The sequence below is a fragment of the Penicillium brevicompactum genome (genome assembly GCF_028827555.1).
Source record: "Penicillium brevicompactum strain IBT 35665 chromosome Unknown utg000006l_segment0_segment0, whole genome shotgun sequence".
In the NCBI taxonomy this organism is placed as follows: domain Eukaryota; kingdom Fungi; phylum Ascomycota; class Eurotiomycetes; order Eurotiales; family Aspergillaceae; genus Penicillium; species Penicillium brevicompactum.
Genome location: NW_026623209.1, coordinates 946,776 through 973,840, shown reverse-complemented (window position 1 = coordinate 973,840; position 27,065 = coordinate 946,776). Strand labels below are relative to the sequence as shown.

Here is a 27,065-nt window from a genome sequence, read left to right as displayed (position 1 = left end):
TCATGAATTATGTAAACAATTGAACCCATTCTCATAAATCTACTCCCCAAACGTAGTTGAATACGAACGTCTTCTCCTCTGCTATTTCCTTTCCCTTCCAATGTTCCTCTCTAATGCTCAGGCCTTGCTGCCTCCGGGGCTGTTACCCCACTGAGGATCACTAGGTCTGGGCATGATATGCGCACATTGGCTAAATCAACCTTGGAAAGCAGCAATTCAAAGGTTGCAAGCGTCGACAATGATCTGTGACCTTGGAATGGTCCAATTCGTATACAAAATGATCCATGGATGTAGATACAAGACAAACCCAACAGAAAAAGATATATTCATCTATCAGACGCTGGAGTAGCACAAATCCAAAATAATATAAACACGGGTATATGCAAGACACTACAGCTTGGGCTTCTCGGGCTGGGCAGCGAGGTCGGGCATGAGGAGATCACGGAGCTCGGAAGCAGCCTCGTTGAGGTAGTGGCTCATGCGCTCGGCACCGAGACGCTTGCAGACGATGTTGAAGTTAAGGCTGGTAGAAAGGAAGGGTTAGCAAGATGGCATTAACAAAAGAGTGCTGCGGGAAAAGGAACATACCTGTTCTCGTTGATCATGTACGCAATTCCGAATCCGTCATCAATAACCTGGCTCCATCCGTATCCGTTGAAGAACTCGGAGCTGAGCTGGGAGGTGGATAGGTACCAAGAGGAGGAGTAGGCGAAAGCGGGATCTTGGTAGATCTCGGGCAGCTGCTCGCCGGGCTGGAGGAGCTTCTTGAGACCGAAGAGGTGGCGGTCGACACCGTGGCCGGAGCTGGCTTCTTGGGTGTACTTGGTGTGCTGGGCGAGGGCGGCGCGGAAGAGCTTGACGACTTCCTCGCGGGGGGGTGGTGTGGTCCTGGTGGGCCTTGCAGAAAGCGACGCTCTCGTCTGAGACGGTGCGGGTGGTCTCTGTGCGGCCTTCGGCGTACTTGCGGGTCGAGGCGGACTCGTAAGTGGGACGGTTCTTGCCGTACATCTTGAAGTAAGCGAGCTGGATGGTCATCTGAACAAATGCATCGGGGCTGCACTTGAACTTCTTGATCAGACCCTTTCCGTAGCCCTGGTAGGCTTGCACAACGAGCTCGTGGGAGGCGATCTGCTTGCGGTGGTACTGGGCCGCGATATCGATGGCCTCGTTGGAGGCATCGTTCAGCTTGAAGTTGATAGGCTTGGGGTCCGCGAGCTGCGAGCGGATAGACTTGGCAGAGAGGTCAATTTTCTTGTTGAAGATAAGGTTGTTGACGTGGTCATTCAGGCGGTGGGTGGGGGTTCCATCCATCATGCTGTGCTCGCCCATGAAACCGGCGGATCCATTGTCATTGATAATGAACTGGAGAGGCTTGTCGAACCAGCGGTTGGAGCCATCACCGTGCCAGTATTGCTCTGCGCGCTCTGCAAGAGTAACGGGCTTGGCATCGTCCAAGCAAATGACGAAGCCAGCAGACTCAATGTCCTGCAGAGCCAGCTCGTTGGCGGCGTCAGCAGCAACAAGGGTCTTGCGGGCAGCAGTCCAGTGATCACGGTCTGCAACAGTCAGCACACCAACAGGGGGTGCGGGCTGTGCGATCTCGTAGATGCGCGCGAACTGCTGCTCCAGCTCGGAGACATTGAGCTGCTGGCCGTCCACGACGAGGGGAACCTTGAAGAACTGGTTCTTGCGCACGACCACAATGTGCTGGTTCTCACCAGCGGGGTACTTGCGGGGAAATCCTCGCCATCGGCGGGAATACGGCAGCAGTTGAACATGTACTGGTAAGAGCTCATGGCCTGGGGCTCCTTGCGCAGGTACTCTGGCTCCAATGAGCCATCGTCAACTTGGGCCTTGAACTCAAGAGCTGCGGTAGTGATAGCAGCTGCGCGCTTAGCCGGGTCGCGACGCTCACGGTCGTCCCGGTAGGAGTAGAAGTAGGAGACGTAGGGAATGACGGGGTCGCGGTATCCGAGGTAAGCGGCCTGGTTCCACCACTCGGCAAGCCAGTTCTTAATTTTGGGGTCGGCAGCACGGGCCTCGAGACGCTTCTGCAGAGACTCACCCTGGCCGCCAGGGCGGATGAAAGCCTCAACAGCGCTCTTGGTGCGTGCGTATTCGGCCTCTGACACGACCGCGTGCACAGACTTCAGGTATCGGCGACTGGTCTCCTCCAGGGTGGGAACGGGGAGTTGGGGGAGGGAGTCTTCAAATCGGAGCATCTTGCCCTTGGAGATGTCCTCCTTGTATCCTGCGATTCTGTTAGTTCTGGATGCGCGCTCTGGTAAGGAACGGGAGCCAGGCCAGGCGCATATCACACTCACCCTCAGGAACGGAAGATACTGCTCGACGAGGAGCCATTGTGAGAGTCTGTACACGTGTCAATGGACTGTCGGGGGAGTTACACTGCTCCAAGCAGTGGTTGCGAACGGTGAGGGCTTACCGTGCGGGCGAGGAGAGAAGTCGGAGGAAGCCGTTGCCTGGAAAGGGTGGAGAGACGGCTTCGAGCAGAAGCAGTGAACATCCCTGTGTATGTGAAAAAGCGATTTGGATATAAGTTGGAGGAAGTTGGAGGGCAGCTTGACGTTAAGAAGGGAAACCGAAGGGGCCTCGGCTGGCGGGGAAGCCGGTAAAACGCGGTACCGGCGCTTCAGATCGGTCCCGTCCGAGCTGCTATTCCCACGGGGAACCGGCCGTAGTTTGACTGCATACTTGGGGTATTTAGGTGGTGATGGTCTGTGATTGAATGTCTCTATGACTCTCTCTCGATTTAACTATAACTACTGGTTTGAATGGATTCTCTGTGGGAGATATGCTCAATACGGAAATACCAATACATACTCCACACATGTGCCTCGGTCCATCTGCAGTTGATCTCTCGGTCATATGGGGTGGATCTATCAGGTGAGCATCTGATAGGGGGCGATGAGGTATACTTGTAGCTCTGGAATTCTTGAGAAACAGGCAAAATAATGTAGTATCTACGTACAGAACTGTGCATCGTGAGGCGGAAAAAAGGATTGCCAGATACGGGGCGATCAATGGCGGTATGCGGGGAGAGCTCCTAGCGTTAAAGGTTGGCTCAATGACATATTGCCACACTCTATTCTTACGAATCGGAGACAAGCGAGTGGAAGTAGTAAGATATTCAAGTAGTTAAGTGGTCAGATTATGTATATGTGAAATAAATAAACGCATGCCTTTCGCCCGGTCCCGTTGGTCCGATCACTTCGATAGGACCAGAGGGGAAAATGAAAAGGCCGGCACCACCGTATCCAAAGTACTCCAGCTCACAAAGAAAAGTAAATCATAGGAAAGTATTCAAATCATGTAGAAGTATCTCCATGCGGCCACGCAGAGGCACGTGAATCGCATGTTATCAAGAGACGAGCTGCACCGCCGCCGCCTGGTCCTGGGTCTCCATGGAGCGAGGGACCTGCACACCCGTGCGGCGAAGCTCGTTCATTTTTGCCATCGCAGGCCCGGTGCAGATGCGACCGGTTTGCATGAGAGTGCGTAGACGTTTGCGACGAGCCTCACCGCCGCGCTCTTCGCCTCGGCCGACGCCCTCGTCGACCCAGTCGACGGCATGAACTTTGAAGCTCATGCCGTCATGACGACCATCCCATTTGCGGGACTTGAGACCAAACAGAAGAGTGGAATCGTACTGGTTTACGCGAGGGAGGACAAGTAAAGTGATGTGCAGATCCTTGTCTGCCGGGGGTACCGGTGGGATGCGCGGCACCTTGGCCTCAGACTCGGGCTTTTTGCCTTCGGCATCGGTCGGGGGCGGGGCGTGCTGATATGTGTCTTTGATCTCGAGGTCGAGCATCGACTCATCGACATCCTCGCCCCAGGCACCGCGGATAAAGCCAGAGTGGATGGCGGCGGCGACGGGATCTGAGTCGTCGGTATAGACACCAGTACCCCAGATTGCGCGACGCGCGCAAATCTCCTCCCGATGGGACTGGTTGATGCGCCAGCGGGGCACTCGGACGGTGAAAGTGCAATTCTCTCGCTGTTCGAAGCGGGGAAGGGGTTGGGGGGTTGTTGTGTACCCAAACTTGGAGCTTTCCACAGAGGATTTCGCCGTGGGAGCACCTACACGGGGAGTGTAAAGTGTGGAGCCAAGATGATGACGAGGGAGGTGAGAGACACTAGACACTATTGGCTCTATAGTGACTGTAATTCGAGGCTCTCGTATGGGAGACGCAGCTGGGATTGTGGCTTGTCGAGGGGGGTGGTGGTGATGGTGATGGTGGTGGTGATGTCCAGCAGGATCAGCTGGGGAAGTGCGGTGGAAGTTGGTAGGACGATGAAGAGAACTCAGAGTGGCGGCCTCTTCATCTGCTTTGTGGCGGTGATGGTGGTGACTAGAACTTTTGTTAGCACTGTTACCTGTACTGATATGAGATGAAACATACTGGTGATGGTGATGATGAGCATGCCGAGAGCGACGTGCATTACGTGCTGATAACAATCCTCGAGGATCATTGGCCTCAATTTCCATCTGTTCCTCATCCCGCGTTTTCCTTGAGCGTCGGCCAGAGGCGGAGGAAGGTCGAGCGATCCGTGCCGCTTCATCCATCGGCTCTCCATTCATTGAACGGCCAGTTAAGCTATCGCGTTTGAATGGACTTGAGCCTAGTGGTGTCGATTGTCCACTACCACCAGTGGTGGCACCCACACCACCAACGCCACTTCCAATACCCGAGAAAACACGGCCAAGTTCATTCTTGATTGCCGTCTCCCCAGATGGGCCAATGAACGGAGCCTGGGCGCCTTGAACAGCTTGGGGAAGAGGAGATGCACGACCTCCACGTTTTCCATCAGCACCAACGGCCAGTAAGTTGCGATGGTGGAGGAGCTCTTCGCTTCCTTTGCGACGTCCCTCGTCAGCTAAAGTGGCAAGACTCGTCGAGGCGGCAACCGTGGATGCAGTGATACTAGGCGTAGTACCGAGACGCGGTAACTGCGACTGTTGTCTGCTGTAGGGATCCTGGGGTGGAGGAGTGGGCTGGTTGTTCTGAGACTGTAGGGAACCCGCGGGCTGTCTGTTTCCGCCAGGCTGTGATCCTAGTGATTTCGTGTAGCTCTGTATAGCACCAAACCCGAAAGTCGAGCCGTGATCCGGTGCGTGATAACGTTTATTCTCCGGCGAGGGAGGGTGCGAGCGACCGTGATCCCATGACGAGCCGCCCTGGTGACGATCAAGCGGCTCACGCTCGCCGTAGTGTGAACCATATCGGAATGGCCCAGACTGGGATGGTTTGGCTTCGGGCGCATGGGTGGGAGCGCGTTCGCGATCCCGTTGTGCAGTCTCCTCCGACCGACGCTCGCCAAAGATGTTTCCAAACCGACCGTGTTGCTGTGGGTCAGCAGTCGCGTATGACCCAGACGCAGACCGTGGGCCAGATTCAAATGCACGTTCTGCAGTAACACCACCAGGTTGAGAGATGGGACTGTATCCTGGTGGACGCGTGGATGCATCGACCTGAGGTGGTTGGCTGCTGGGCCGAGCGATCGGCCCGTTCAGACTCATGCGACGAGGCTCTGTGTACGGCGTGTCTGCCGTGGAAATTCGGGGCGAGGGATGTGTTGAGTGCGGTTTCTCGGGGTATTGAGACAACGATGAGCGCGTCAAGCCCCCGAACACCGATTGCTCTGCACCGAGCAAGCTGGAACCACCACCAGATCCAGACCGATACGTGCGGGCGCCTTGGGGCCGTGAATATGGCTTTTCTGGTGTTTGCGAGCGACGGAACAAAGAATTATCAAGAGGAGATGGCCTTGCCGGGGCGGTGGGTGGCGACATCGCGGCGGAGGAAGATGAGGGGGGTGCATTACCGAAGATCGATGATGCCGATGGTCGCGAGAAGAAAGGCCCTGATTCACGCACTGGTTCTCGCGCAGATCGCTCCGGCTCGGAGCCTAGCATAGCGGAAATCGACATGCTACTGCCGGGCCGGTGCGCTTGGCTACTAGGGACATCGCGCGACATCATGGGCCCCCAGGTGTGTGGTTGGACTGGGCAGATTGGGCTCGCGAAGAATAAGAGTGTGGAGGTGAGGGAGGCGGCATTTGACGAATACCAAAGGTGGGAGGGGCCGATTGTTCGTGTCCTGTCAGGTGAATTTGCGTTAGTACGTGCTATGTGTGGGAGAAAAAATCCCTAGATGACCGCGCCTGTGTGATCGACTTGAGTGACGAAATGTATCGCGACACGGACGGTTGCACGGGTTTCTCGGGCCTGGGTCGGTGCTCACCAGTGAGTCCAGGACTCCCACTACTGCCCTGCGAGGTACGACGCGCCGTATCGTGTGGCGTATGGTTCATAACGGAAGCATTCAAAAGCCCGACTGTGACGAGTAAGCAAATGAAAGATGGGAAATGCAAGGGCCAGATCGAGGAGAACCCGTGACTCCGGAAGCTCCCACGCTAGTCTTAAAGGGGCAGGGGCTCCTCTGTGCACGCTAGACCTGACCTGGACTAGCGCTCCCGAGCTGTCGTCCAGTCGATCTGCGCCACCGGGGAAAATCTATCAGGGGAGTTGGGCACTTGGGGGAAATCAGGTATGACGGTCTGGAAAGGGCGATCGCAGAGCTTCGCTGGTTACGATGCGCAGAAAACAGACCCCAAGTTCACAAAGGCTCGTTACCAGACAACTCCGATCCTTGGAAACTCTCGTGAATCTGGGGCATCGGAACCAGCCACGCGACATGAAACAGAGAACGAACCAAAAATAAACAACGAACCTTCATGATTTCGGACAGTGTGTGGTTGCGAATTATTCCGGCGATGTGTCTGGGTATGGTTTCGGAATTCCAAACTCCCATGCCGACGATGTGCCTGACCTTGTCTCGAGGGAATATATGCGCCGAGGGTATCTCCACGGAGAGCAGCGAGTGACCCTCGGGTGGCGGTCGAGTGGTAAATTTGCGACGGGGAGGGAGTAGAGTTTGCAGAAGGGTACGCTCGAGGTTTGTCGGATTCGGGTCGACGACCGTGAGACTCAGGCGCAACGGAATGCCGATCGACACGAGGCTCTGAAGTTCCCAGAGGCGATGGCCGGGGCGGATAGGAGTGTTGGAGTCGCCGGTAATCCATTCCAAAAATCCGGGGGGTCTTTTTGGGCAGCGATTAAGGGGGAGGGATAAAAGAGGGAAAAGATAAGATGCAGATAAATATAAAAGGAAAATAGAATGGCGGTGGAACGTATGCAAAGAGGGAAGAAAAGGGCCAGAGCTGAGGGTGCAGGATCGGCTGATCGCGCGACTCAGGCCCTGTAGAAGATAACGCTCACGGGACGGAAGTGGGAACGTGCAGAAGATCCTGAAAGACACGAAGTTGGGCAGTGTTTGGGGGAAGAAAAAACGGTGAGTGATGACGCTTTAGCGCGACGGGGCAAGCCAAGACTTCATCGTGCATGCGGGGGCAAGTATATACCCTCACAATTCTCCCATAGCCAAAGGTAATTTTCAAATCTCCCCTTGCTCATGTTCAACCTCGGGATGTCCATGCGGCCTTTGACTAATGGACTTTGCGCGTCCTACCTGTTCCTTGTGTACTACAAGGATATGTACTAAGCCCCATTTGAAACGTGCATATGCAGGTAATGTAGCAAACCTACCCTAGATCTATAGACGTACGTCTGGGTATCCATTGGTCCCAAGGCTACCTAATTAGCCAAATACCCACTTCATATCCACCGATCAAACAAAGAAGACATTTGGTTTTACTCATCTCGGTTCCAAGATTGGTGATGTTAACCTGGCAGCTTACACGAATACACCCCCAACCATATGAGACCTGTTTGAGGCCAAAAACCTTGAAATAAAATAAACTGATAGAAGTCTTGGAATTACTCAATACAATATGTTGTACAGGACCGATAACAAAAAAAAAAAAAAAAAAAAAAAAAAAAAACAGTTATTCTCCAGGTCAATTTCACCTTCGAATCTATACAAATTATGATTCCTCGAGCTTGATAAATGGATGCTACACGAGAAGCCACCTATCGAGCGCTTGAATCAGGCGCACTCGAGCTATTATACACAGCTATATACCCGCCAATAAGTGCGGGCAGATAGCATTGTTCAATAAATACTTAATTCCCCTCATGTACAAACTTTGACAGGTCTCGCATACGACATGGAAGTTGTCAAAACAAAACACCCGCGCGTAACGCGATACCCCACAAATTCCATCCAGATCTATTTTGAAAGATGCAAGCGACGCTTCCACTTCATTCTACTCTTGGTGAAGGCACGCTCTGTGCGTTCCCAAGGATAGTTGACAGGAGACTCACCACCAGTGAAGATGAACATGTCATACAGGAAAGCACCCATGAAACCGCCGCTCAGAGCACCAGCCCAGGGTCCATAGAACCAGTATGGGTTTGTGAACATCGAAGTGGGGAATCCGACAGCGAGCAGCGCGAGACGGGGACCAAAGTCACGACTCGGGTTGAACGCCGCGCCGGTCTGGTATGCAAAGCACATACTCAGACAGGTGATGACGAGTCCGATAATCAGCGAGTTCATACCCGCGCCTGGAGGAGCGTTCTGGTCATCACCAAGTGCCATGACAGTAACGACCAAGAAAGCGGTGCCCATGAATTCGTTGAAGAATGCAGTCCCGGGACCGACCCATGTCTGACGTGCGTTTGTCACGAAACTGTTGATGATACCGGTGTCGGCATTTGTGAGGAGATAGTGGTCGATGGCCTGGTAGTAGATACCATACGCGGCCAGACCGGCACAGAAAGCAGCGAGGAATTGAGCGGCAAAGTACTCGGGCATCTTGTTCTTGGGGAAACCACGGAAGAACCAGAGAACGATAGTGATGACAGGGTTGAGGTGCGCACCGGAAATACCACCAGAAATGTAGATGGCCATCATGGTGGCCAAGCCCCAGGCCCAGTCGGTTGTGTTGGGGTTACCCTGATTGTTGATGGTGACAGCCAGGTCGACACAGAAACCCATGGTCAACTGAACAAAGACGCCAAGAGCTTCGCCGAGGGCCTCACGGTGGTGGGTACGGATAACAGACCAGGTAGTGTGGTTGTTGTGCACTTCATCCTCAACCAGCTCTTGAACAAGCGGGTGCAGATCCTCTGGGTAGCCTGCCTTTTCCAATTCAGAGGAATCCAGAAGATCATCAAGCCTCTGGCCTAGATCCTCATTCTCTTGAATGGCATCCAAGCGCTCGTCGTCCAAGGGCCGCTCACCCTGCTCATCGTTGTCCTGAGAGCCACCTTCCTCCACAGTCGAGAGCTGGTCCTGAGGGACGCCCCAATTGGAAGTGCGACGGCCCCGAGTAGAGGAAGTACGCGACATGCGCGAGGTCTGTCTCATAGATTGGCCATCGCCATTGATGATCTTGTTCATGAAGTTGTTCTCACGCTGCAGACGAGCATCCTCGACCTGAGCGGCCATCTTGCGTGGGTCATTGGTCTTATCAATCCGACCCTGTTCGAGATCATTGGCATTGACATCTAATCCCAGCTTCTGTGAATTCTCCGCCGGACGCTGAGCATTGGCCAGACTCTCAAGGAGCTCTTCCTTGGTCGGCACCATGCCGGATCGCACCACACGGGGAGTGGCTTGGCCAAAGACCAAACAGGTCTGGCATTGGATGGCTGTTCATACGAAGGGTTCAAGTCTGCATAACCGGGCTGCACGAAGGGCTCCTGAGCCAAACGCAGCTGAGGAGTTTCATCCGGTCCAGCAAGAGTGAACCGTCCCTGAGTACGTTGAGCAAGAGTGGTGCGAGGAGCCAAGCTAGGCACTCCTCTGCCACTGCGTCTCGAGGCAATCGAGCTACGTCGACGAGTACCGCTCTGGTCTTGACCATCATCGGCACCGCTGGCACGGGTAGGTGAAGTGTTATCTGCGTCGCTGGTAGCGCGGTTGCGACGCGGTGACTGAGGCTGAGAATCGGACTACGAAACAAGTGGTTAAACACATCTTCTCCTTATACTTGCTTCGCACTCACCCTGGTCCTCGTGCGACTGTTATCGCCTTCCTCCATCTTGAAGACAGTTGGATGCGATCTACCCGGGTATACGGCAAGATTCACAGCAAACGAAGAACCCACGCCAACAGATCAAAATGCAATGACCAAAGCAAGAACAGATCACAATGGACAAGGGGAAGGAGGAAAAAACGAGACGGAATCCCCCCTCGGTGGATCAAAGACAACTCCTCAAACTAAAATTCCTAGTTCCAGGCGAAATTGAGCAAGAATTGACCCAGTTACGCAATGCCGACAAGATCATCGTGGAAATCCCCATCTGGCGTTCACGACATGGGCCAGTGGAGCCATCGAGCGACATATCAGAAGCGCACGATCCTGGAGTTCTTAGCCAGGTTGACATCATTCGGCAGTTCCTGGCCTGTTGTTGGCCCACAGAGGCTCCGCAAAAGCTTGCCTGGTTGTTAACCCGTTGAGTTCCGTTCAATTTTTTGGCTTTCTCCTGCCGTGATACCCGTTCAAATTGCCAGATATGAACATCGAAAATTTGTGTGCATACTGTGAATGCCAAGCTGTGCATACACGTACTTAAATGCTCCGCGTGGGTTTGATGCACACTTCCCATGACTGGGGCTTGAGTTCATGTAATTCCACTAATGGCGGGTCTGCAAGATTGGCAGGTTTTTAAGCCCGAAAGAATCGCCCCTGACCAACCACAGCCAATTGGAGACCCTCATCGTGATCTTTGAAAAATCTCATGGATTTGTGGTTTTTCGCCTTAGTCAGAGGGGAATTTCCTCGTCCGATCCATGGTTCAATTTGCACAAAGCACTGGTACACAGGGGTGATTCCGCGTACAATGTGTTTGTACAATTTGGTGTTCATGTTCACGGAAGTCCACGTTAGATGGCTACCGCAATCCACGGATGCTGAATTAGTGATTCCACTTGACCCTCCTTTACCCATCTAAGCAAATCCCGATCCAGTCATGTTTGCTTTCCACCCTCTTAATTGCTTTTTTAGTGGCTCCTAATGACCTTTCCAAATATCCCATTGGCAGTCGAGCTGCAAAGTACTCCGTACTTGTACATGATTAAAGTACTGTATGACGTAGTATATACTTGTACAAGTACGGAGTACAGCATACTCCGTACACAAGCACCCTGCAGGCGAGGACTGGAGTGATCCAAAGTTGATTGATAGGCGTGAAGCCCACATAGGGTACGTGCATATTTGCTGATCAACCGTCCGTTCGCCCCTTGCTCAAAGCGCGGAGTTGCGGTGACAATTTCAACGATTTTTCTCATCTCGGTTCGAGGCAATCTACCTTGTATTTGGGGCCTATAAATATGAGGTACATGAGATTGGGATGGAATGAACAAACCTTCCAACCGGAATAAATAAACAAAATTCAATGCATTGGTTCGCTTGAACCCCAGTTCCGGATATGCAAACCTGAAGATAGGTGGAATCACCTCGGTTGACAAGTGAAGCAAAAAAGAAGTATTTTTACGGCTCAGTGTCCAAGTACCTGACCATATATGCTTTAGTGGTCATATTCTTGAGTAAATCTTGCGCTCCAAGGTCGGCGGAGAGTGTAGGCCAACAAAATTGTAATTGATTGAAGTGAATATTATTCGCATACGAAGTAATAGAAGCTCAAATAGGGTATCTCAGAAACAAAAATAAAGAAAGAAATCAGGCTACACAGACAGGGAAGAGGCGCCGGAGGCCATCTTCCATGATTGAGCTCGCCGTCGTCCGTGCTTCTGGGAAAGCAGACCAAAAAATATCAGAGTGATTGACATTCACGCAATCGCTGTCGGGAATAGCCTCGCTAGTAACAACAACAGTCACGGGGCGTTCAATGACAGACTCCCCATCCCAGTGAGATAGATGGCCACTGCGTCGGAGGGCATCGAGCTGCTCGACAAGAGCAGGGAGGAGATCGTGTAGGGGGCTCTTAGCATCGAGCATCAAAAGGAATGTTTCCGATGGCTCGTCCAGAGAGCTGGTAGCGATAGGACCAGGCGCGGAGGCGGCAGCATGGTTCATCTTCGCAAGCAGCGGGTCGAGACCGAGTCGGTTGAGAGCGGCGTCCGGGCTGTGTCCGGTGACCGCATTGCCGACCTGCAGCTCGCCGTGGTGCATCCACACGGGCATTCGCACTCCACCGCATCCTGCCGCTAGAGATGCCTCCAGAGCCTGCGGTCGCGTGTCGAGTGTGGGGAAGGTGCATGTACCAGTTTGAGGACGTGTGTGGATGTGTGGGGACGTGTCATGCGGAAGGGACTTGGTATGAACCGGTAGGAATCGAATGATTTGGAATGCAGCTCTGGTGTAAACGATCAGTTTGGTCACTGGGACAAGATTGGTCGTTCATACTCACAAGCAGCCAATTAATATACCCCCGCGCGTAGGAGAGCCTTCGTCCGCTTTCCAATGGTCTCGTCTAGATAGGCCCCTAGTCCTGGTATGCACTCGGTCGGATAGGAGCGCAAAGGATGGTCGTCCAAAAGCCATGGATCGTATTCGTATCTATTGGATTCGAGGTCGAAGGTCTCTGGAAGATCTTTCTCGGACTGAATGGATTCCATAGCTGAAATAGTGGAGTCTCCGACAGGGCGGTTTGGACTTGCACGGAGTACGTTGGCTGAGTATACCTGATGAGCGACAGGATACTAGAATGTGCACCTCAGCAGAGTTCCGCTAGGTATATAAGCCCAGAGCCAAGACGTGAGGAGACATCGCGCAATTGTGCAGCGAATTGCGAGAAGCACGCAATCATCATTGGCAATTGCAAAGCTCGGATGATCGTCGACAGCTGCAAAACGACAAATCTCACTTCAATCTCACGTGCGCATTCTTTCAATCAAGGAATACCTCCACATGGCGGTCAACCCAAATGGAAGCCCTCCAAGGTTGGGGAATGAGGCTGAGGTCAAGAATCGCGAGTTATGGTGGTTAGGGGGTCAATCTTGAGCTTGTGGCCCCGGAAACCTTTTGATGACGTTATCCGTCGGGTAAATTGCAAAGGTCAATAGAATCGTTTAGTTGTTTCACGGAGGAGTGATACGCAATGTATTTTAATCAGTTAAGATCTTACGTGTGATCGCCATCATTTTCTAGTCAAAAGACAGCTGCAAAATGTATCTTCTTGTAACAGTTGGTCGAAAATCTCGGAGAATCTTCAAAAATCCTCATCTCGCCGTTACAGTGGTAGCTTCGGGAATTATAGCAATGCCGCATTATCGATTTTCTTCCCATGCTGGCTCATTCGGCTTGCACTTCTTGATTCTCTGTCCTCAACGCCCCACTCCAAGCTGGAGAAAGCCGGGGGCAACGAGTATGGGCGTTGCGGGGACGGGGCCGAAACTGCAACTACTGGGATGGAATTCAAGTGCTCTCTCAATAGTCATGTTCATATTTTCGCCGTAGTTTCAATCCAAGTTGACTGCATGCTTGCTGTGCTTGCGGATCTGGGGACCATAGATATAGAGCAAGTAAGGGATGACAGCCATTACAGCACTGATGGATCCCAAAATGGTGAGGGTGTAATGTGCACCAATTGCTTCATAGATCGGCCCTCCAGCAACAGTGAAAATACCAGCAACAACGTATCTGGTAAAGACGAGGAAGCCCAAAGCAGAAGCAGAGTATACACCGTATGCATCGATGATATACATGTAGGCCACAAGGAAAATGGACATGATTCCATAACCAAATAAAGCAGAAGCAATAAGTGGGGACCAGATAGATATAGAAGGCTGCACAGAACATCAGTATTATGGGAGTGATGATCCGAGCTATGATACTCACATAGTTGGTCCAGCCCATCCAGAACAAACTGACAGGCACAGCTGGTGCACCACCAAGCATGGCATACCAAAGGCGAGTTTCGGGAAGAATGCGACCAGTCTTTTGGTACTCTTTTGCTGTCCAAGAGTATACCAATGGGACAGTGCAGCCAGTCAGAATTATACCGACAAGCATCCCGGCCCAAGAGACGTTGGTCAGCCCTAGTGATAGCCCATATGGCTCTCCAAAGACGTAGGTGTACCCATCCAAGAAAGTGAAAAGAACAATGTAAACCACAGTAAGGTAAATCGACATCAAAATGATGATCAACTCGGTATAGCTCCATAAGAAAGGTCTGTAGATGGCAGTCAACAAGCGTTGTCCAAGACTCTCTCTTCTTAACTCCATCGGCGCTCGGTATCTTCGATCACCTGTTTCCGCTCTCAGGATCGAAGCTTTCCAATGCAAAAGAAGGTTTCCATATGTCTCTGGCTGCATAAGAACAACCAAGATAAGGATGGCTCCTCCCATAATGAGCATAAGCCATTCGAGCCAACGCCAGCCTAGATGTTGAGGAACAAAACTTCCAATGATTTGTCCGACCATTGGGCCTATGAAAGCCGGGATAGCGTATGCGGGGAATGCGTAAGCCTTTTGCACGGGATTCCACAAGTCGGCTACGGTACCACCGGCGCAGCTAAGAGGCGTGGAGCCGAAGAAACCAGCGAAAAAGCGGAAGACCAAATGGCTATGAATGGTCGGAGCGACAGCGGACGCCAGGACAAATATCAAGAAGACCAGCATCGTGATCAGATACACTGCATTGCGTCCAAATGTCTCTGAGAAAGGACCGGACAGTAGTGAGCCGACTCCGAAGCCGACAAGAAATAGGCCTAGAATTCCATGTAAGCTTCTATGAGCTCTTCGCTGCGTTGCTTGTGACTGACCTGTTGCGAGAGATCCAACCACTTCTGAAACATGGAAGTATTCACTATACTGTTTCACGCCGCATGCATCAATTGCCGAAGCCGCGGTGACTGCGAATGCAATCATGGAAACCAAAAGGGTCATGAACAGCTTTCGTGAAACACTGCAGTTTGTCGGGTTCAGGGGATCATCTTTGCCATCCCAATCGACAAGAATAATATCGTCATCGTTTATTTCTTGTGGTGCCACTGAGGGTTCCTTTTCCAGGGTTGGTAACTCAGAGTTCCCCAATGGGCAACTGAATCGAAGTATAAGCAAAAATGCCAGATGGAACTCAATGCACGTATGGGTGACAGCCTACCTGTCATCGGCCTGGGACCCGTTTGTAGGGTGAGTATCTCTGGGTTTCTCATTCGCCAGCTGCTCCCTAACCGCTTGTTGAATCCGTTTGTACTGGAAGTATGATTCCATCTTGGCAGCGCACAGCTCTACCTCAGCAGGGGCCTCGAAAGTGAAATGACAGGAAGAACAAATAAGCCCCCATGGGACTCTCGAGTTTTCCACCCATTAACGGGCGACGGATCCACAGCCAGAGTTTGACCCATAGCAAATGGACGGAGCCTGGGCTTACAGACCCACAAACAGATGAGAAGCCCCTATTCGGGCGTCTGCCTCATCCTTGGGAGATCATCTCGAGCTGGACACAAATAGTGAGCTGCTAGTACGGAGTACTCGTACGAGTCATGATATGGTGGTGCCGTCCACTTTTTCATCAATTTGTGAAGATGATCCACCGAGGCGCACAATGTGGATTGAGTTGCGGTCCGACCTTCGGGGGAGTCGGAATTTCGGGAGTCCCCCCATCGGAATGTCCCCCGGCGGGCTTAATTAAGCTTTCGGCACGGGCTTTTTGTTCATTTTCAAACCCGACTCGATGCCATTCTAACATTTTGGCCCGGTTCTGATATCTTGTTACGAAAATCATCTAAAAGAGTAGTAGATGGAGATTATTATTCGCTTTAGCTGGTCAGTCAAAATAACGAAAAAAGTACAATGAAGATAACAAGTAAGCGTCAAGGTGCTCTCGAGGTCAAAGATAGGAGTAGCTCAATTGCCATGAGATAAGCTGCAACGTAATGATAAGTTGGAACAAATGGCTTGATGCAATTCTAGGTTGCTTTGAGGATTCGCATCAATGATATAGAAGAACAAAAACAAAAAGCATATGTCCAGGCCGTTACATGATGGGCCTCCGAAGAAAACTGATTTCTCATCAATCGCCTTAGGAGATAGGATAGAATGACAGAAAACGACGGTCAACTCCCAGGAACTGCCATGATTCTCACAGTCGGGCTTGTACTTTCCCCTCTGGCGTACTGGTCAATATCTGACTATGGGGGCTCTCAAGTCTGGACAAGGTAGATTCAAACAGCCGCGGTAGTTGAGTCTGACTGAAGCCAACGTCGTTGACTATCATCTTTGCCACACCCTCAGCCGCGAGAAATATTTGCGGCATTCCGTGTCCAGTGAATCCGGCAATTATGTATTGTCCGTCTTCTCCTGGAACCAGGCCAACATGTGGTAGTCCATCGGAAGAATATCCCATTACTATTAAGGAAATCAAAAGTTAGCCACATGGAAAAAAATGTTGGTTTGAGAGATCACATACTACCAGTCCAGACACGGTCAGTGTACGCATGGCTTTGCTCCCATCCAGCAAAATTGCGTTGCATGTAGTTGTCCCAGTATCTGATAGCAGGCTCAAGTACTTGACTATCATCGGTAACGTTGTACCAGCTATTCAAATCGTTAATGAAAGCTGGCCGCGCACCGCCGACGACAATACTGCCATCTGCACGAGGAATAAGATAGTCGTAATTCCAATTGTTCCAGCGAAGAGTGTAAGTTTTGGTGAGACGAGGAGCTGAAGTACCAGGTGGGACAATGATACGGCTGCAGGTTCCCCGAACTGGAACAATCTTCTCCTTATACTGAGGAGCCAGAGCGGAAGTATACCCGTTCGTTGCAAGAACCACCTTTCTGGCCGATATTGAGTCCCGTGCGGTGCTCACAGTCCAGCGATGGCTTTGACTCGCTTCAGAAGAATGCGAAATTTTAGTGACCGGAGTATGGGTTTGAAGATTGACGCCTCGGGCGAGAGCATGTTCCAATAGATGCAGCACAAATTTGTACGGCCAGATATGACCGGCTTCATAAGTAAAACAGCCTTTTGCGCCCTTGACTCCCGTGAACTGCGATATCGTTAGTCGAGGATCTGGAAATGGAGTGATGGTACATTTTCCCAACCTTTTCAGCATCAGGCGTATCAATACATGTTGCATTAGCCGTTGGCCTACACCCGTTCTTTATCAGTCCCTCATATCCATTTTTGAGCTTGTTGAAATGATCCTGAGACAATTGAACATCAACAGCTTTTGTGACAACATATTCACAGTCGATCTTTTCCCGATCGATGAACTCCTTCAGATATGTGACATGTTTGGCTTCGAATGCAGCCACTTCTGCAGCGGCCTCAATACCATGATCGGCTGCCAACCCAACGATTCCGTTGTAGACATCTGGCTTCATATGACCCCCTAGGAATTGTACTAGTTTAGTAGGGTAATATGGAATCCTGATTGAATCCACTCGTACCGTTCCGACCAGTGGCCCCAGAACAAGCCTGCCGAGCCTCTAAAATCACAATCGAAGGAGGAGTTGACCCAGGACTTGTTTGGTTGAGGATATTATATGCGACCGAGGCGCCCGCGTATCCAGCACCCACAATAACAATATCGCACTCATCGGGCAGTAATTCGGTAGACCGGTGGCTATCCAGGGCATGAGGCTCCGTTCGCCAGAATGATGTCATCCCATTTGGGACGGGAGTAGCCTTCGAACTCATGATAAACTGGTGATTAGCGGGCTTGGTCAAGAAGCCAAGTGAAAACGTTATTTATCATCAGCCGTTGTTGTCCCGGCGGCTTTTCCACCGGCGAAGTTCCGGCTCTGACCCCGCCGATAAAGAGAGCGCCGGGGACAAGGTCCCAGCTGTGCGGGGTTATCTTGAGTACCTTGTTGTGGTGAAGTTGACATTGAAAGTGTGTGTCAACCTTTCAAGAGCTAAGCGAGAGGAGTCATAGAGGGGAATAAGTGAGAGGGGGATGTTGGAGGCATTCCCCAGACCAGCGTGCATACCACGCCCCTCTCTCTCTCTCTCTCTCTCTCTCTCTCTCTCTCTCTTTCAGTTTCGAATTTATTAAATCGACGAATTCAATACCCCTGATATTTCTGTGTGGTCAATCCCAAGTCACAGGCCAACATATGTCGCTTAGAAAATTAAACAAAGAATAGAAATTGAATCGAATTTGTGATTATTTGATTGGTAACTATGAAGAGAAATATATGATCTCAAGAAGATGCTTGATGGGCAATGATCTTGTCAGCCATTCCTGGCAAAGTATCATCCATGACATCCATCTCTCCAAATAGCTCCGAAAGTGACTCCTTCTCCCATACAGAGCAGTATGCACCCTTGAATCTATGTGGCACCGGGTCAGTAAACTTGTTTGCAGATGAGCGAAGAGAAAAACATACCCAGCTTTTCTAGCAGCAGAGACATCCCACATATGCGCCGCCGCAAACCACGGTGTCTTTCCATCATTTTCAGACTTGAGCTTATCTAGCAAGGGTCGATAGGCTGCCAAGTCAGGCTTTCCAACACCTGCATCGTCACAAGAGAGCAAGTTCTCCGCGGGAAGTTCCACGCCAGCATTCTTGAAGTACCCTCCGACACGGTTGATGTCTGCAGCTGTGAATGCCCAAACTGTGAATCCGGCATCACGAAGCTTTTGGACACATTCGGCGGCATCAGGACGAAATTCAAGCAGCTGGTACTCCTTCATGATATATTCAAGATCTTCAGGTGAGGCCCATTGGCGTGGCTCAGCAATACCGGCCATCCAAAGCATGCGGTAGAAAAGGGCGCGGAAAACTTCGCCAAATGGAACATATGTTTGTGCAAGGCTGAGGTTGGTGTACTCGCGTTCCGCAGCTTCCATCCAAGTGTACCCGAGCAAACGAGGCTTGATACCCTCTGCACGCAATCGATCGCCTAGACGGGTATCAAGGGCGTCGAACACATGGTCATATGCTACCAGTGTTCCGACGATATCAAAAACGACGTGTTTCGACGACATGGTGAAACCTTTTGGTTCTTATCTCAAGAGTTGGTGTCTATCGGATAAGGCGACAGAAAGAGGATCGGGGGAGAGAACCCCTAAATAGCCCCCAGTGAGTCAAGATGTTGGACATATCTTTGATTGCCGATGTATACCCCGCTCCGGTGAGGTGTGTGAGATCCCGGCGGGAAGTCCGCAATCCCACCGGCAAGCTACGCCAAGAGATACTAGATAGCGATAGGGTCATGTATGAAACATAGAAATATCGGATGATATTCGTACGAATGATTGATTTTAGGTTATGACTCAACTTGTGTGTAAATTGGCAGAATGGACCATACTCCAACGCAAATATCGAAGGATGATCCAGATTTCAAGGGAATCGAGGCAAATGACATAGAGCGGACGGCCACCTCTGGCACCGAAAAGCATGGAAGTACTCTTGTTCTATCGGTGGGAGATGATGTCGGCTACCATCGATCCCTAACAAGGCGTCAAATCATGATGATGACCTTCGGTGCTGGTATTGGAACGGGGCTATGGGTGGGAACTGGGCAAGCATTGCATTATGGTAAGAGCAGAATATTACGTTCAAACTGTTGATGCTGACTTAAAAAACAGCTGGCCCTGCTGGCACGGCTATCACCTACACCATAACCGCGTAAGATCTACCATGCCGCGATCTCTAGCATTTGATACTAACATATTGCCCCAAGAATGATTGTCTACGCTCAATACTCCTCTATCGGTGAAATGACTACATACAAACCCATTCATGGTGGTTTTATTCGCCAATGTGCTGAATATGTGGATCCGGCCTTTGGCTTTGCAATCGGTGTGAACTTCTGGTTCGCGGTATGTGGCTCTAAGTTATGATTAGAAAATCACTGTACGCTGACTTTCAACAAGTGGGTCATGATTATCCCAGCGGAGATTACCGCTGCTATATCAGTATTGAAATACTGGCCGGAAACCGATGTGGTACCCTTAGCAGCATACATCACCATATTCCTCGTGGTGATAGCGGTTGCAAACATGTTCCACGTCCGCGTTTATGGATACATCGAGTACTATATGTCATTCGTGAAGTGCCTCGCAGTCGTTCTTATGATCTTCTTCATGTTTATCATGACCTCCGGGGGTATTCCTGCCACCAACGGTCCAATTGAGTTCACGTACTGGAAGAACCCCGGAGCCTTTAACAACGGAATCAAAGGCATTGCCAAGGCATTTGTGCAAGCGGCTTTCAGCTTTGGTGGCGGTATGGTACTTTGGCAGCATCAAGAGGAAACCTCACTAATTACATTGATAGGTGAGCATATTGCTGTGATCGCGGGCGAAGCCAAAGACCCCCGACGCACCATCAAGAAAACAGTCAGACCAGTCTTTTGGAGAATGTTCACATTCTTTGTGGTCAACATATGGCTTGTTGGAATGTGCGTCCCTTCGAACGACACCGATCTTGTTAATGCAAGCGGGACTATGGGAAGTCCTTTTGTCATTGCAATCAAGCGAGCAGATGTATATGGTCTTGCCCATGCAATCAACGGCTTCATCTTCCTCAGCGTGATTAGCTGTGGAATTACCAGTGCTTATATCGCAAGTCGAAGTCTCACAGCTCTGTCGGACCTGCAGATCATTCACCCCTTCTTCGGAAGAAAAGACTCACATGGAAGACCATATGTGTCACTTGTCATCAGTTTGGGTCTTGGCGGAGGACTTTGCTACCTTAACACCAACAGTGTGGGCACTCTTGTCTATGGCTGGTTCTCTGCCTTGGTAAGGAGAATCCAAGAAACAAACCTCGAAGATTTGGGTCACACATGCTAATAATTATCATCCAGGTGGCAATCGCGACACTGTTCCAATGGGCCTCGATCTATATAGCTCATCTGCGATTCCGCCAAGGTCTTCGGGCACAGGGCAAGGATCTTAGCAGTCTTCCATTCAAAGGTCTGCTCACACCATGGGCACAGTACTTCGGTCTTGTGATTGTGCTGTTCGTCTTTGGTTGTGAGTTTTACTTGGCATGTTGGCCATTCGGAGAAAAGGGCTCAGTCAAGAGCTTCTTTTCCTCTTACCTCGCAGCTCCATTGTTCTTTTTCGACTACTTTGTCTACAAGGTAAGTTCTTTTCCAAATTCCAGAAGAGGAGCACATAATTGACATTTACAGTGGTATTACAAAACCAAGATCGTCAAGCCAGTTGATATGGATTTTGGCCCCGCGAAAGCCTTCGATGAACAGGATGTCATCAATGCGATTGCCACTGAGAGCACACCACCGAGCTTGGAAGGAGCCGATAAGCAACGCTGGTTTAAGCGTGCTCAGTATATGATTTTTGGATAGTTCACATCACGCACAGAGTTCGTGTGTCGGATTCGTTGTGTCTTGCTAAACTTTATGCAGTCACTCAGATAGTAACGAGAGAATATTTGAGTCAAATTCAATGTTTCCATTTGACCACTCCGGATTGAAGAAACCAGTCATGTCATCGAGCTGAGGATTCGTAAGACCATCTGTCCCGGGTGTCAGATGTGACAAGGGGCTGAATGAAGCCAGATCTCGGTTTTCAGTGGTAGATTGATCCTTTTTGAGTGTTTGTGTCCAGCTCTTGAACTTCGAATATGCAGAGGTGGGACTTTGGCCAGAGTCCGGCTGAACAGCGTTGTCGCGTTCGGGGGTAGCTAGATATTGACTGACGGCTGCTTCGATTGATTCGATATAAGAGATCTCGGATTGTGTTGAGCTACCACCGATCATCTGGCGAATGAGGCTCATTCCACGATGAAGCCCGTCCTGGAGTCTTTGTGACTTCCCAGAATTGAGGCTCTCGGCAAGGATCACAAGTAGGGCTGCTCTGCACGCGCCAAACTCGTTGTAGGAAGCGCGACACAAACCAACATGATCTGATAGTGACTGCAGAGTGTTGAGAATATCCAACGCACTAGCCACACAGTCGTCAACTAAGATTGATCGACGTGATCGACATGAATCAGGATCTGCGGTTGCAGTCAGATCCTGTTCAGCATCTGCTCTATCGTCAATGAAAATGAATGGCCGACCCATATAGATATATATAAGAAGGTAGCATAATTTCAAATGAAGGTTTTGTCGAAACAGTGGGCCTTGAGAGCAGAGGTCACGGCATTCTTCGGTTGCAGGTAGAGTGTCCCACCATTGCTTGATCTGAGTTCTCAGCCGCAAGAGCCGATCAGAATATTCGGACAGAAGCCTTTTGGGACACTTTTTGAATTGTGTACTTGAAAAAGTCAGTAAAACTGATATTAGCTGGGCAAAAAGTACTCACAGCGTATCTGAAACTTCTCCTAGGTAAAATATTAAAGTATGGAATGCCATCATATTACTAAATCGCGGCGAGCTGAATGTAGAGCAAGCTGTTGGCATATCTGCGTTGATGTCGGACTTTGCGATTGATATGGGACGTCCATGCATTATACTGACATACCTAGTTTAAGTCAGCTGGAGCACTTGGGAAATGATTTTGTAAGAGCACATACTTCTCAACAGAATATGCCGTCCAAAATAGACGGTTTCTTGTTTCGAGTGTTTTTGAATCGCAGTCACCATCTGTATATTGCCGATGCATGCCATTCTGAATCGCCATTTTCATCGCCAGGCCATAATAAGTGTAAGCCAGTCCACCGGTGGAAACAGGGAGACAGTAAGTCGCCAGAAGCAAAAATACCTGCACACTCTCGTGAGATGCTACCAAGAGAACATCTGGGATAAGCCTGCAGGCCACGTGGTAGAAGACTAATCCGACCGAGTCCTCGGAGCACAGTCTGAGCTCGTCGGTTAACTTCGCGTCTGTCTTTGGTAAATCCTCTTCCATGTGTGCCACCTGGGTCCCGATGGCCAGAGTAGCAAAGACTGAACACACCCACGGAAAGTCGCTAGCCGCGTAAATTGTGTTCGGGTTGTAACAAATATCTATCTTCTCCTCAATCCACTCGCGCTCCATGTAGAAAGAGTTGATCTCGACGTATTTGAAGAACAGGTTAATGAGGAAGTCAGCAATCGGTCTCGGGGGTAGCTGCGTTATTGATTCGACAAGAGTTTGGGGTGATGACTGAAGTTGGGTTGGTCGCCAGTATTCTGTCACCTTATCGCAAGTTTTATCGTGTCAGAAAAGCCGGAAACCCCAGACCACAGGGCACTTACCTGTGCAGCCAGGGGATCAACCTGACCATTCATCTTGCGTCTCAGCTTCTGAGAGAAATTCCAGTGTGAGAACTCTCCCGAATAATGCGCGATATCCTTGGACACGAAATGAACGTCAAATGACTCGTTGATATCCAATGCAGCCTCCGTCCGAGCGCTTTCCGTCCTTGAATTTTGCAACCTGTTGACAATCTGAGTTAAGTTGGCATCGTCCAAAGACAAATCGCCAAGAAAATGGCGTGCAATATATTCCAGGTTCTTGATGCGGTTCTGATCTCCAGAAGGGGTCGTGATTGGAATGGAGATGGAAGGTGTCTCTGTGGGAGTCGGCTGGCCTTGAAAATGACATGGTCGACCTAGACGCTGGCATCTCCAGCAGGGCGGTCCACCTTCGCACTTCTCTTTCTGCTTTCGACAAGTTTCACAGCTGGTGAAAATCGTTAGCTCTGGGGCAAAACTGTTTGTTATCTTTGCACTTACGCCAAGGGGGCACGTCTGCTTTCCCCTCGCTTTCGCTTGTTCATCGGAGGAGGATTCGGTTGGAGATACAGTACAACGATTCAGCTTGGCGAACAGCTCAAATAAAGAGTGTTGAAATTCAGGTCATCGACGACATGAAGACAAGCTTATCTTTCTTATCAGGCGCTAGTTGGAATGGGAAAATGCGGGGTAACGCATCCATGGATCCATGAATGTATACGGCACCTGGCACGGAGTAAGTTTTGTAGTCTTGCAGCCTTGCAGACTGGGTCTGGAATATGGAGGGCTTCTACCAAAAAAGAACCACAGATAAATTCTACCTGCTGCAAAGTGATGAAAACACACTAATTTCGATACCCCTACCTATTCTAACGAACTTATGCATTTCCTGCTGGACGGCGTCTGAGCAAGCTACCTGGGCTTTACCCCAGAGACTAGAGCCCTAGAAATTCACATCCAGTTCATGTTCACAGTTAACACTTGCCATCACTGTCGTTCACAAGTCTTCATCACTGCTGGAGTCGTGATAACCAAATCTATCCATCCAATCCGTGATGTAGCGACAAAATTCATCAAAGTCTGCAGTTGTGACATCATCTGGTAACTGCGACTTTGAGGTGCCACAGTTGTATCTGTAGATAGCCAACTCAACTTCTGGCCATTGACTCAGTTCACGCGACACCACAATGTAAGCATCCCAGGGCTTCACTGCATGATGCCGCATACCACGCGTCAATCTTCTTTTCATTGCTCTGAGGAAAGCCCCGGTTGTGTCGTAGTCACTGCGTTTAGCCTCCCAGACATCGAATGCCGAGTTTTGGATGGTGCTGTGGCCCTTGCCGAGCAGGTGATTCTTGAGAGCGGCCATGAATTCGTCGGCAAAAACACAAGCGTTGCCATCCAAGATCGCTTTCACCAGTGCGCTATCCACTGACTCTTTCAGAAAGGTTGCCACCTTCTGCGAAATGAGGTACCATGTTATGGCGTCGGTATCATCTCTGAATGGTCGAGGAATCTCAACGTTGATCAAATTGTGCAGATTTTGGGGTTCCAAGACAGTGAGAACTGCCTCATACCATCGACCAAAGTTTTCGGAGCTATCAAGTGGTGGCAGGACCTTGCGCAGCTTGACTGTTTTGGCTTCAGGCAGCTCAAATGCTTGATTCACAACTGTTGTATTATTTTCCGCCTCGTTCCAGTTTCGGTCATGTGGCGCATCTGCACCAAGGATCGGCGATGAGGGCGGATCTGAGTCTACTTCCATGATCAAGGATGGAGAGAATATGGATGATTCTCTCTTCAGGCTTCAAAAATATATTAGACTTGTTAGTATGGGTAGGCATGGCAGCTGGGCGCCAAGGATAACTCACAAATTGGAAGTTTCCCGGAGGCCAACAGTCCAAATGCAAGAGAAGACGAACAGTTGAATATGAGCAAAAGTAATGAAGTCGAAGGCGAAGATGAGGATGGGGATGAAGATGAGGATGAAGTTGAGGATGGCGAGCTGTCTGCACCTATTTATAAGTGGGTTGATTCACAAATATTTTGGGGTATTATTCACGAAACTGAGCAAACAGATCCTTATCAGAACCTTGAAAATACATTGCCCATCACAAAGGAGCAAACAAAAAGAGGAGAACGCATATGCAAATTCAAACCAGTATGCTTTATGGCAACCTAATCGGGTACATGAAGGAATCAAAGATGTTACCTACACGGCCACTGCCCAAGTGGGCCTTTTGTGAGTAATGCCACTGTGACCTCGCAGCTGTAGCCTAGACTATAGCACAACCCTAGGTACACCTGGGCATGTGCATCGAAGTGTCGTGTTTTGACATGAATAAAAGGTGTCTGTGTCCTCATGAATTTCCCGGTTCTACTTCTCACAGAATATTGCACTGCTTGACTGGAGCACTTCGTTTGATGCGAGATTGTACATATTTTCCAGAGTCGATTGATATACAAGAGCAATATTCGGAGACAATCTTCAAGGCATTACACCTGACAACTCTTTGGGAGACACTTGCACTACCAAATAGAGATCAAAAGCACCCCTGGATTTCGTTGCTATCTATGGGAAAAGATGAATCTGATTGTGAATCCTGCTCACATTCAAACATACAACCAATCGAGTCGCAACAGTAAAAATCCATTGATGCAGTGACCTCGGTCCTCTCAATTCCAAGATATGGTGATCTCTTCTTTGACTTGAATGTTAGAATTCGACGCCATGGGGTCACTGCTGTGTTTTCCACGCAAGAAATGTAATGGCCATCCGGGGAAGCTAGTCAGCTGCACTTCATCGCCGTGATTATCATGATGGTCATCTTGGTCGTTGTCGTCGCTCGTTTGATGCCTTGAGCGATTGATCCTGGAGCCTCCTGTGCCATAGTAGTCCTGCTTTTTCTTCGACCCCGACCGTTTGACACCCATTATCGCCCACCAGCGGCGGAACAACGGTGAGAATGTGGGCAGGCATGCACAGATAATCCCGATAAAGGGTTCAACACAGGACCACACAAACACAGGGGCAATGGTCCAGGATGGATCCAGAGAATGGGTATTCTTATCTAGAAACACAACCCGAATTATACCGGCGACGCAGACGCTAGGAATGTGATATTAGCAAATATCCTCTCATTCATGACAGAAATGACTTACAAGCCACCGAGCAACAATATGCTTATGACAGCGAGTCGTTGCGTTCTCGGCATCTGTAGTCTCCAAATGATCGGAGCAGGAACACATAAGATCATAACATCGATCAAGACAGAGATGATCCCATTGATCAAAAAGAAATCAGAAGTGTTGATACATGTTCCTTGGGCGCTAGGATCAGTGTACTGCAGCCAGAAGTGGGATAATGGACGACATGCAACTGAGATGGTCGCGATGACAGCCACAAAGTATCCCAAAATAATGGACATTGCAAAATACAATGACCAGCGAAGGTTAAATATTCGACGATAGAACATGATGATCGAAGACTTGGTCAGAGTCACGGTTGTCGAATATAGAAAAACATGGGCGAACAGAAGTTTCCACAATGAAACAAATTCAGAGTCTATGAGTGTCTGTTGATGCCACCCATTTTTATATTTTGTGCCTGTGAAGACAGTCAGAGCTCCACCTCTCCACGCGGCCTGTAGGCAGTTTTTGCTTACTGATGATCACACATATTGCGGTGCCATAGGCGAAGCACTAGGAGCAAGATTAGTGACTCTCCAAGGCTATTCCCGAGTTCCAAGGATCAGGCATACCAACGATGCGAAAATGAGATAATCATCAAGACCGAAATTTGTTTGTGAACTCTTCGCGCGCGTGTATATGCGCAAAATGACCGCCAGCGTCCCAATGACCATGAGGGATATAACAGCACCGAGCATCTGAACTTGTTGATTCTCACGAAGATCAACATCAGCAGGCGCCGGCCCAAAATCACCAGTGGCGCTCATAGTGTACTTAGCAAAAGCACCACTGAACTCGGAAAAATGGCTTCATTGGGCTCGAAGCGTGAAAC

General features: G+C 50.1%; 12 protein-coding genes across 12 annotated transcripts; 2 read left to right on the top strand and 10 right to left on the bottom strand.

Annotated features, from left to right (window-relative positions):
- Positions 1-390: 390 nt before the first annotated feature.
- Positions 391-2,524, bottom strand: N7506_008558 (carnitine O-acetyltransferase CAT2; the record flags this gene model as incomplete). Its single annotated transcript, XM_056957851.1, has 6 exons — positions 391-523; positions 589-888; positions 962-1,671; positions 1,719-2,251; positions 2,325-2,370; positions 2,444-2,524. The coding sequence occupies 6 exons, from the start codon at positions 2,522-2,524 to the stop codon at positions 391-393; spliced, it is 1,803 nt and encodes a 600-aa protein (XP_056807241.1).
- An 855-nt stretch (positions 2,525-3,379) lies between these two features.
- N7506_008557 (uncharacterized protein) lies at positions 3,380-7,107 on the bottom strand (the record flags this gene model as incomplete). The annotated part of the gene is made up of 4 exons (XM_056957850.1): positions 3,380-4,373; positions 4,425-6,122; positions 6,182-6,359; positions 6,756-7,107. 4 exons carry the CDS (start codon positions 7,105-7,107, stop codon positions 3,380-3,382), a joined length of 3,222 nt encoding a protein of 1,073 aa, XP_056807240.1.
- Positions 7,108-8,213: 1,106 nt separating this feature from the next.
- Positions 8,214-10,032, bottom strand: N7506_008556 (MIP/aquaporin family protein; the record flags this gene model as incomplete). Its single annotated transcript, XM_056957849.1, has 3 exons — positions 8,214-9,640; positions 9,673-9,943; positions 9,997-10,032. The coding sequence occupies 3 exons, from the start codon at positions 10,030-10,032 to the stop codon at positions 8,214-8,216; spliced, it is 1,734 nt and encodes a 577-aa protein (XP_056807239.1).
- Positions 10,033-10,142: 110 nt separating this feature from the next.
- Positions 10,143-10,451, top strand: N7506_008555 (uncharacterized protein; the record flags this gene model as incomplete). The annotated part of the gene is made up of 1 exon (XM_056957848.1): positions 10,143-10,451. One exon carries the CDS (start codon positions 10,143-10,145, stop codon positions 10,449-10,451), a length of 309 nt encoding a protein of 102 aa, XP_056807238.1.
- A 1,222-nt stretch (positions 10,452-11,673) lies between these two features.
- On the bottom strand, positions 11,674-12,572 carry N7506_008554 (uncharacterized protein; the record flags this gene model as incomplete). Its single annotated transcript, XM_056957847.1, has 2 exons — positions 11,674-12,267; positions 12,384-12,572. The coding sequence occupies 2 exons, from the start codon at positions 12,570-12,572 to the stop codon at positions 11,674-11,676; spliced, it is 783 nt and encodes a 260-aa protein (XP_056807237.1).
- Positions 12,573-13,415: 843 nt separating this feature from the next.
- On the bottom strand, positions 13,416-15,171 carry N7506_008553 (MFS transporter; the record flags this gene model as incomplete). Its single annotated transcript, XM_056957846.1, has 4 exons — positions 13,416-13,742; positions 13,795-14,666; positions 14,721-14,998; positions 15,062-15,171. The coding sequence occupies 4 exons, from the start codon at positions 15,169-15,171 to the stop codon at positions 13,416-13,418; spliced, it is 1,587 nt and encodes a 528-aa protein (XP_056807236.1).
- An 871-nt stretch (positions 15,172-16,042) lies between these two features.
- On the bottom strand, positions 16,043-17,605 carry N7506_008552 (NAD(P)/FAD-dependent oxidoreductase; the record flags this gene model as incomplete). The annotated part of the gene is made up of 4 exons (XM_056957845.1): positions 16,043-16,308; positions 16,370-16,952; positions 17,008-17,297; positions 17,356-17,605. The coding sequence occupies 4 exons, from the start codon at positions 17,603-17,605 to the stop codon at positions 16,043-16,045; spliced, it is 1,389 nt and encodes a 462-aa protein (XP_056807235.1).
- A 506-nt stretch (positions 17,606-18,111) lies between these two features.
- On the bottom strand, positions 18,112-18,899 carry N7506_008551 (uncharacterized protein; the record flags this gene model as incomplete). The annotated part of the gene is made up of 2 exons (XM_056957844.1): positions 18,112-18,241; positions 18,298-18,899. The coding sequence occupies 2 exons, from the start codon at positions 18,897-18,899 to the stop codon at positions 18,112-18,114; spliced, it is 732 nt and encodes a 243-aa protein (XP_056807234.1).
- A 312-nt stretch (positions 18,900-19,211) lies between these two features.
- N7506_008550 (uncharacterized protein) lies at positions 19,212-21,229 on the top strand (the record flags this gene model as incomplete). The annotated part of the gene is made up of 7 exons (XM_056957843.1): positions 19,212-19,452; positions 19,503-19,542; positions 19,598-19,736; positions 19,791-20,142; positions 20,194-20,660; positions 20,726-21,004; positions 21,056-21,229. The coding sequence occupies 7 exons, from the start codon at positions 19,212-19,214 to the stop codon at positions 21,227-21,229; spliced, it is 1,692 nt and encodes a 563-aa protein (XP_056807233.1).
- Positions 21,230-21,289: 60 nt separating this feature from the next.
- On the bottom strand, positions 21,290-23,589 carry N7506_008549 (uncharacterized protein; the record flags this gene model as incomplete). The annotated part of the gene is made up of 5 exons (XM_056957842.1): positions 21,290-22,142; positions 22,191-22,349; positions 22,402-23,006; positions 23,066-23,492; positions 23,546-23,589. The coding sequence occupies 5 exons, from the start codon at positions 23,587-23,589 to the stop codon at positions 21,290-21,292; spliced, it is 2,088 nt and encodes a 695-aa protein (XP_056807232.1).
- Positions 23,590-24,041: 452 nt separating this feature from the next.
- Positions 24,042-24,809, bottom strand: N7506_008548 (uncharacterized protein; the record flags this gene model as incomplete). The annotated part of the gene is made up of 1 exon (XM_056957841.1): positions 24,042-24,809. One exon carries the CDS (start codon positions 24,807-24,809, stop codon positions 24,042-24,044), a length of 768 nt encoding a protein of 255 aa, XP_056807231.1.
- Positions 24,810-25,720: 911 nt separating this feature from the next.
- Positions 25,721-27,000, bottom strand: N7506_008547 (uncharacterized protein; the record flags this gene model as incomplete). Its single annotated transcript, XM_056957840.1, has 4 exons — positions 25,721-26,153; positions 26,207-26,651; positions 26,710-26,746; positions 26,806-27,000. 4 exons carry the CDS (start codon positions 26,998-27,000, stop codon positions 25,721-25,723), a joined length of 1,110 nt encoding a protein of 369 aa, XP_056807230.1.
- Between the last annotated feature and the right edge of the window lie 65 nt (positions 27,001-27,065).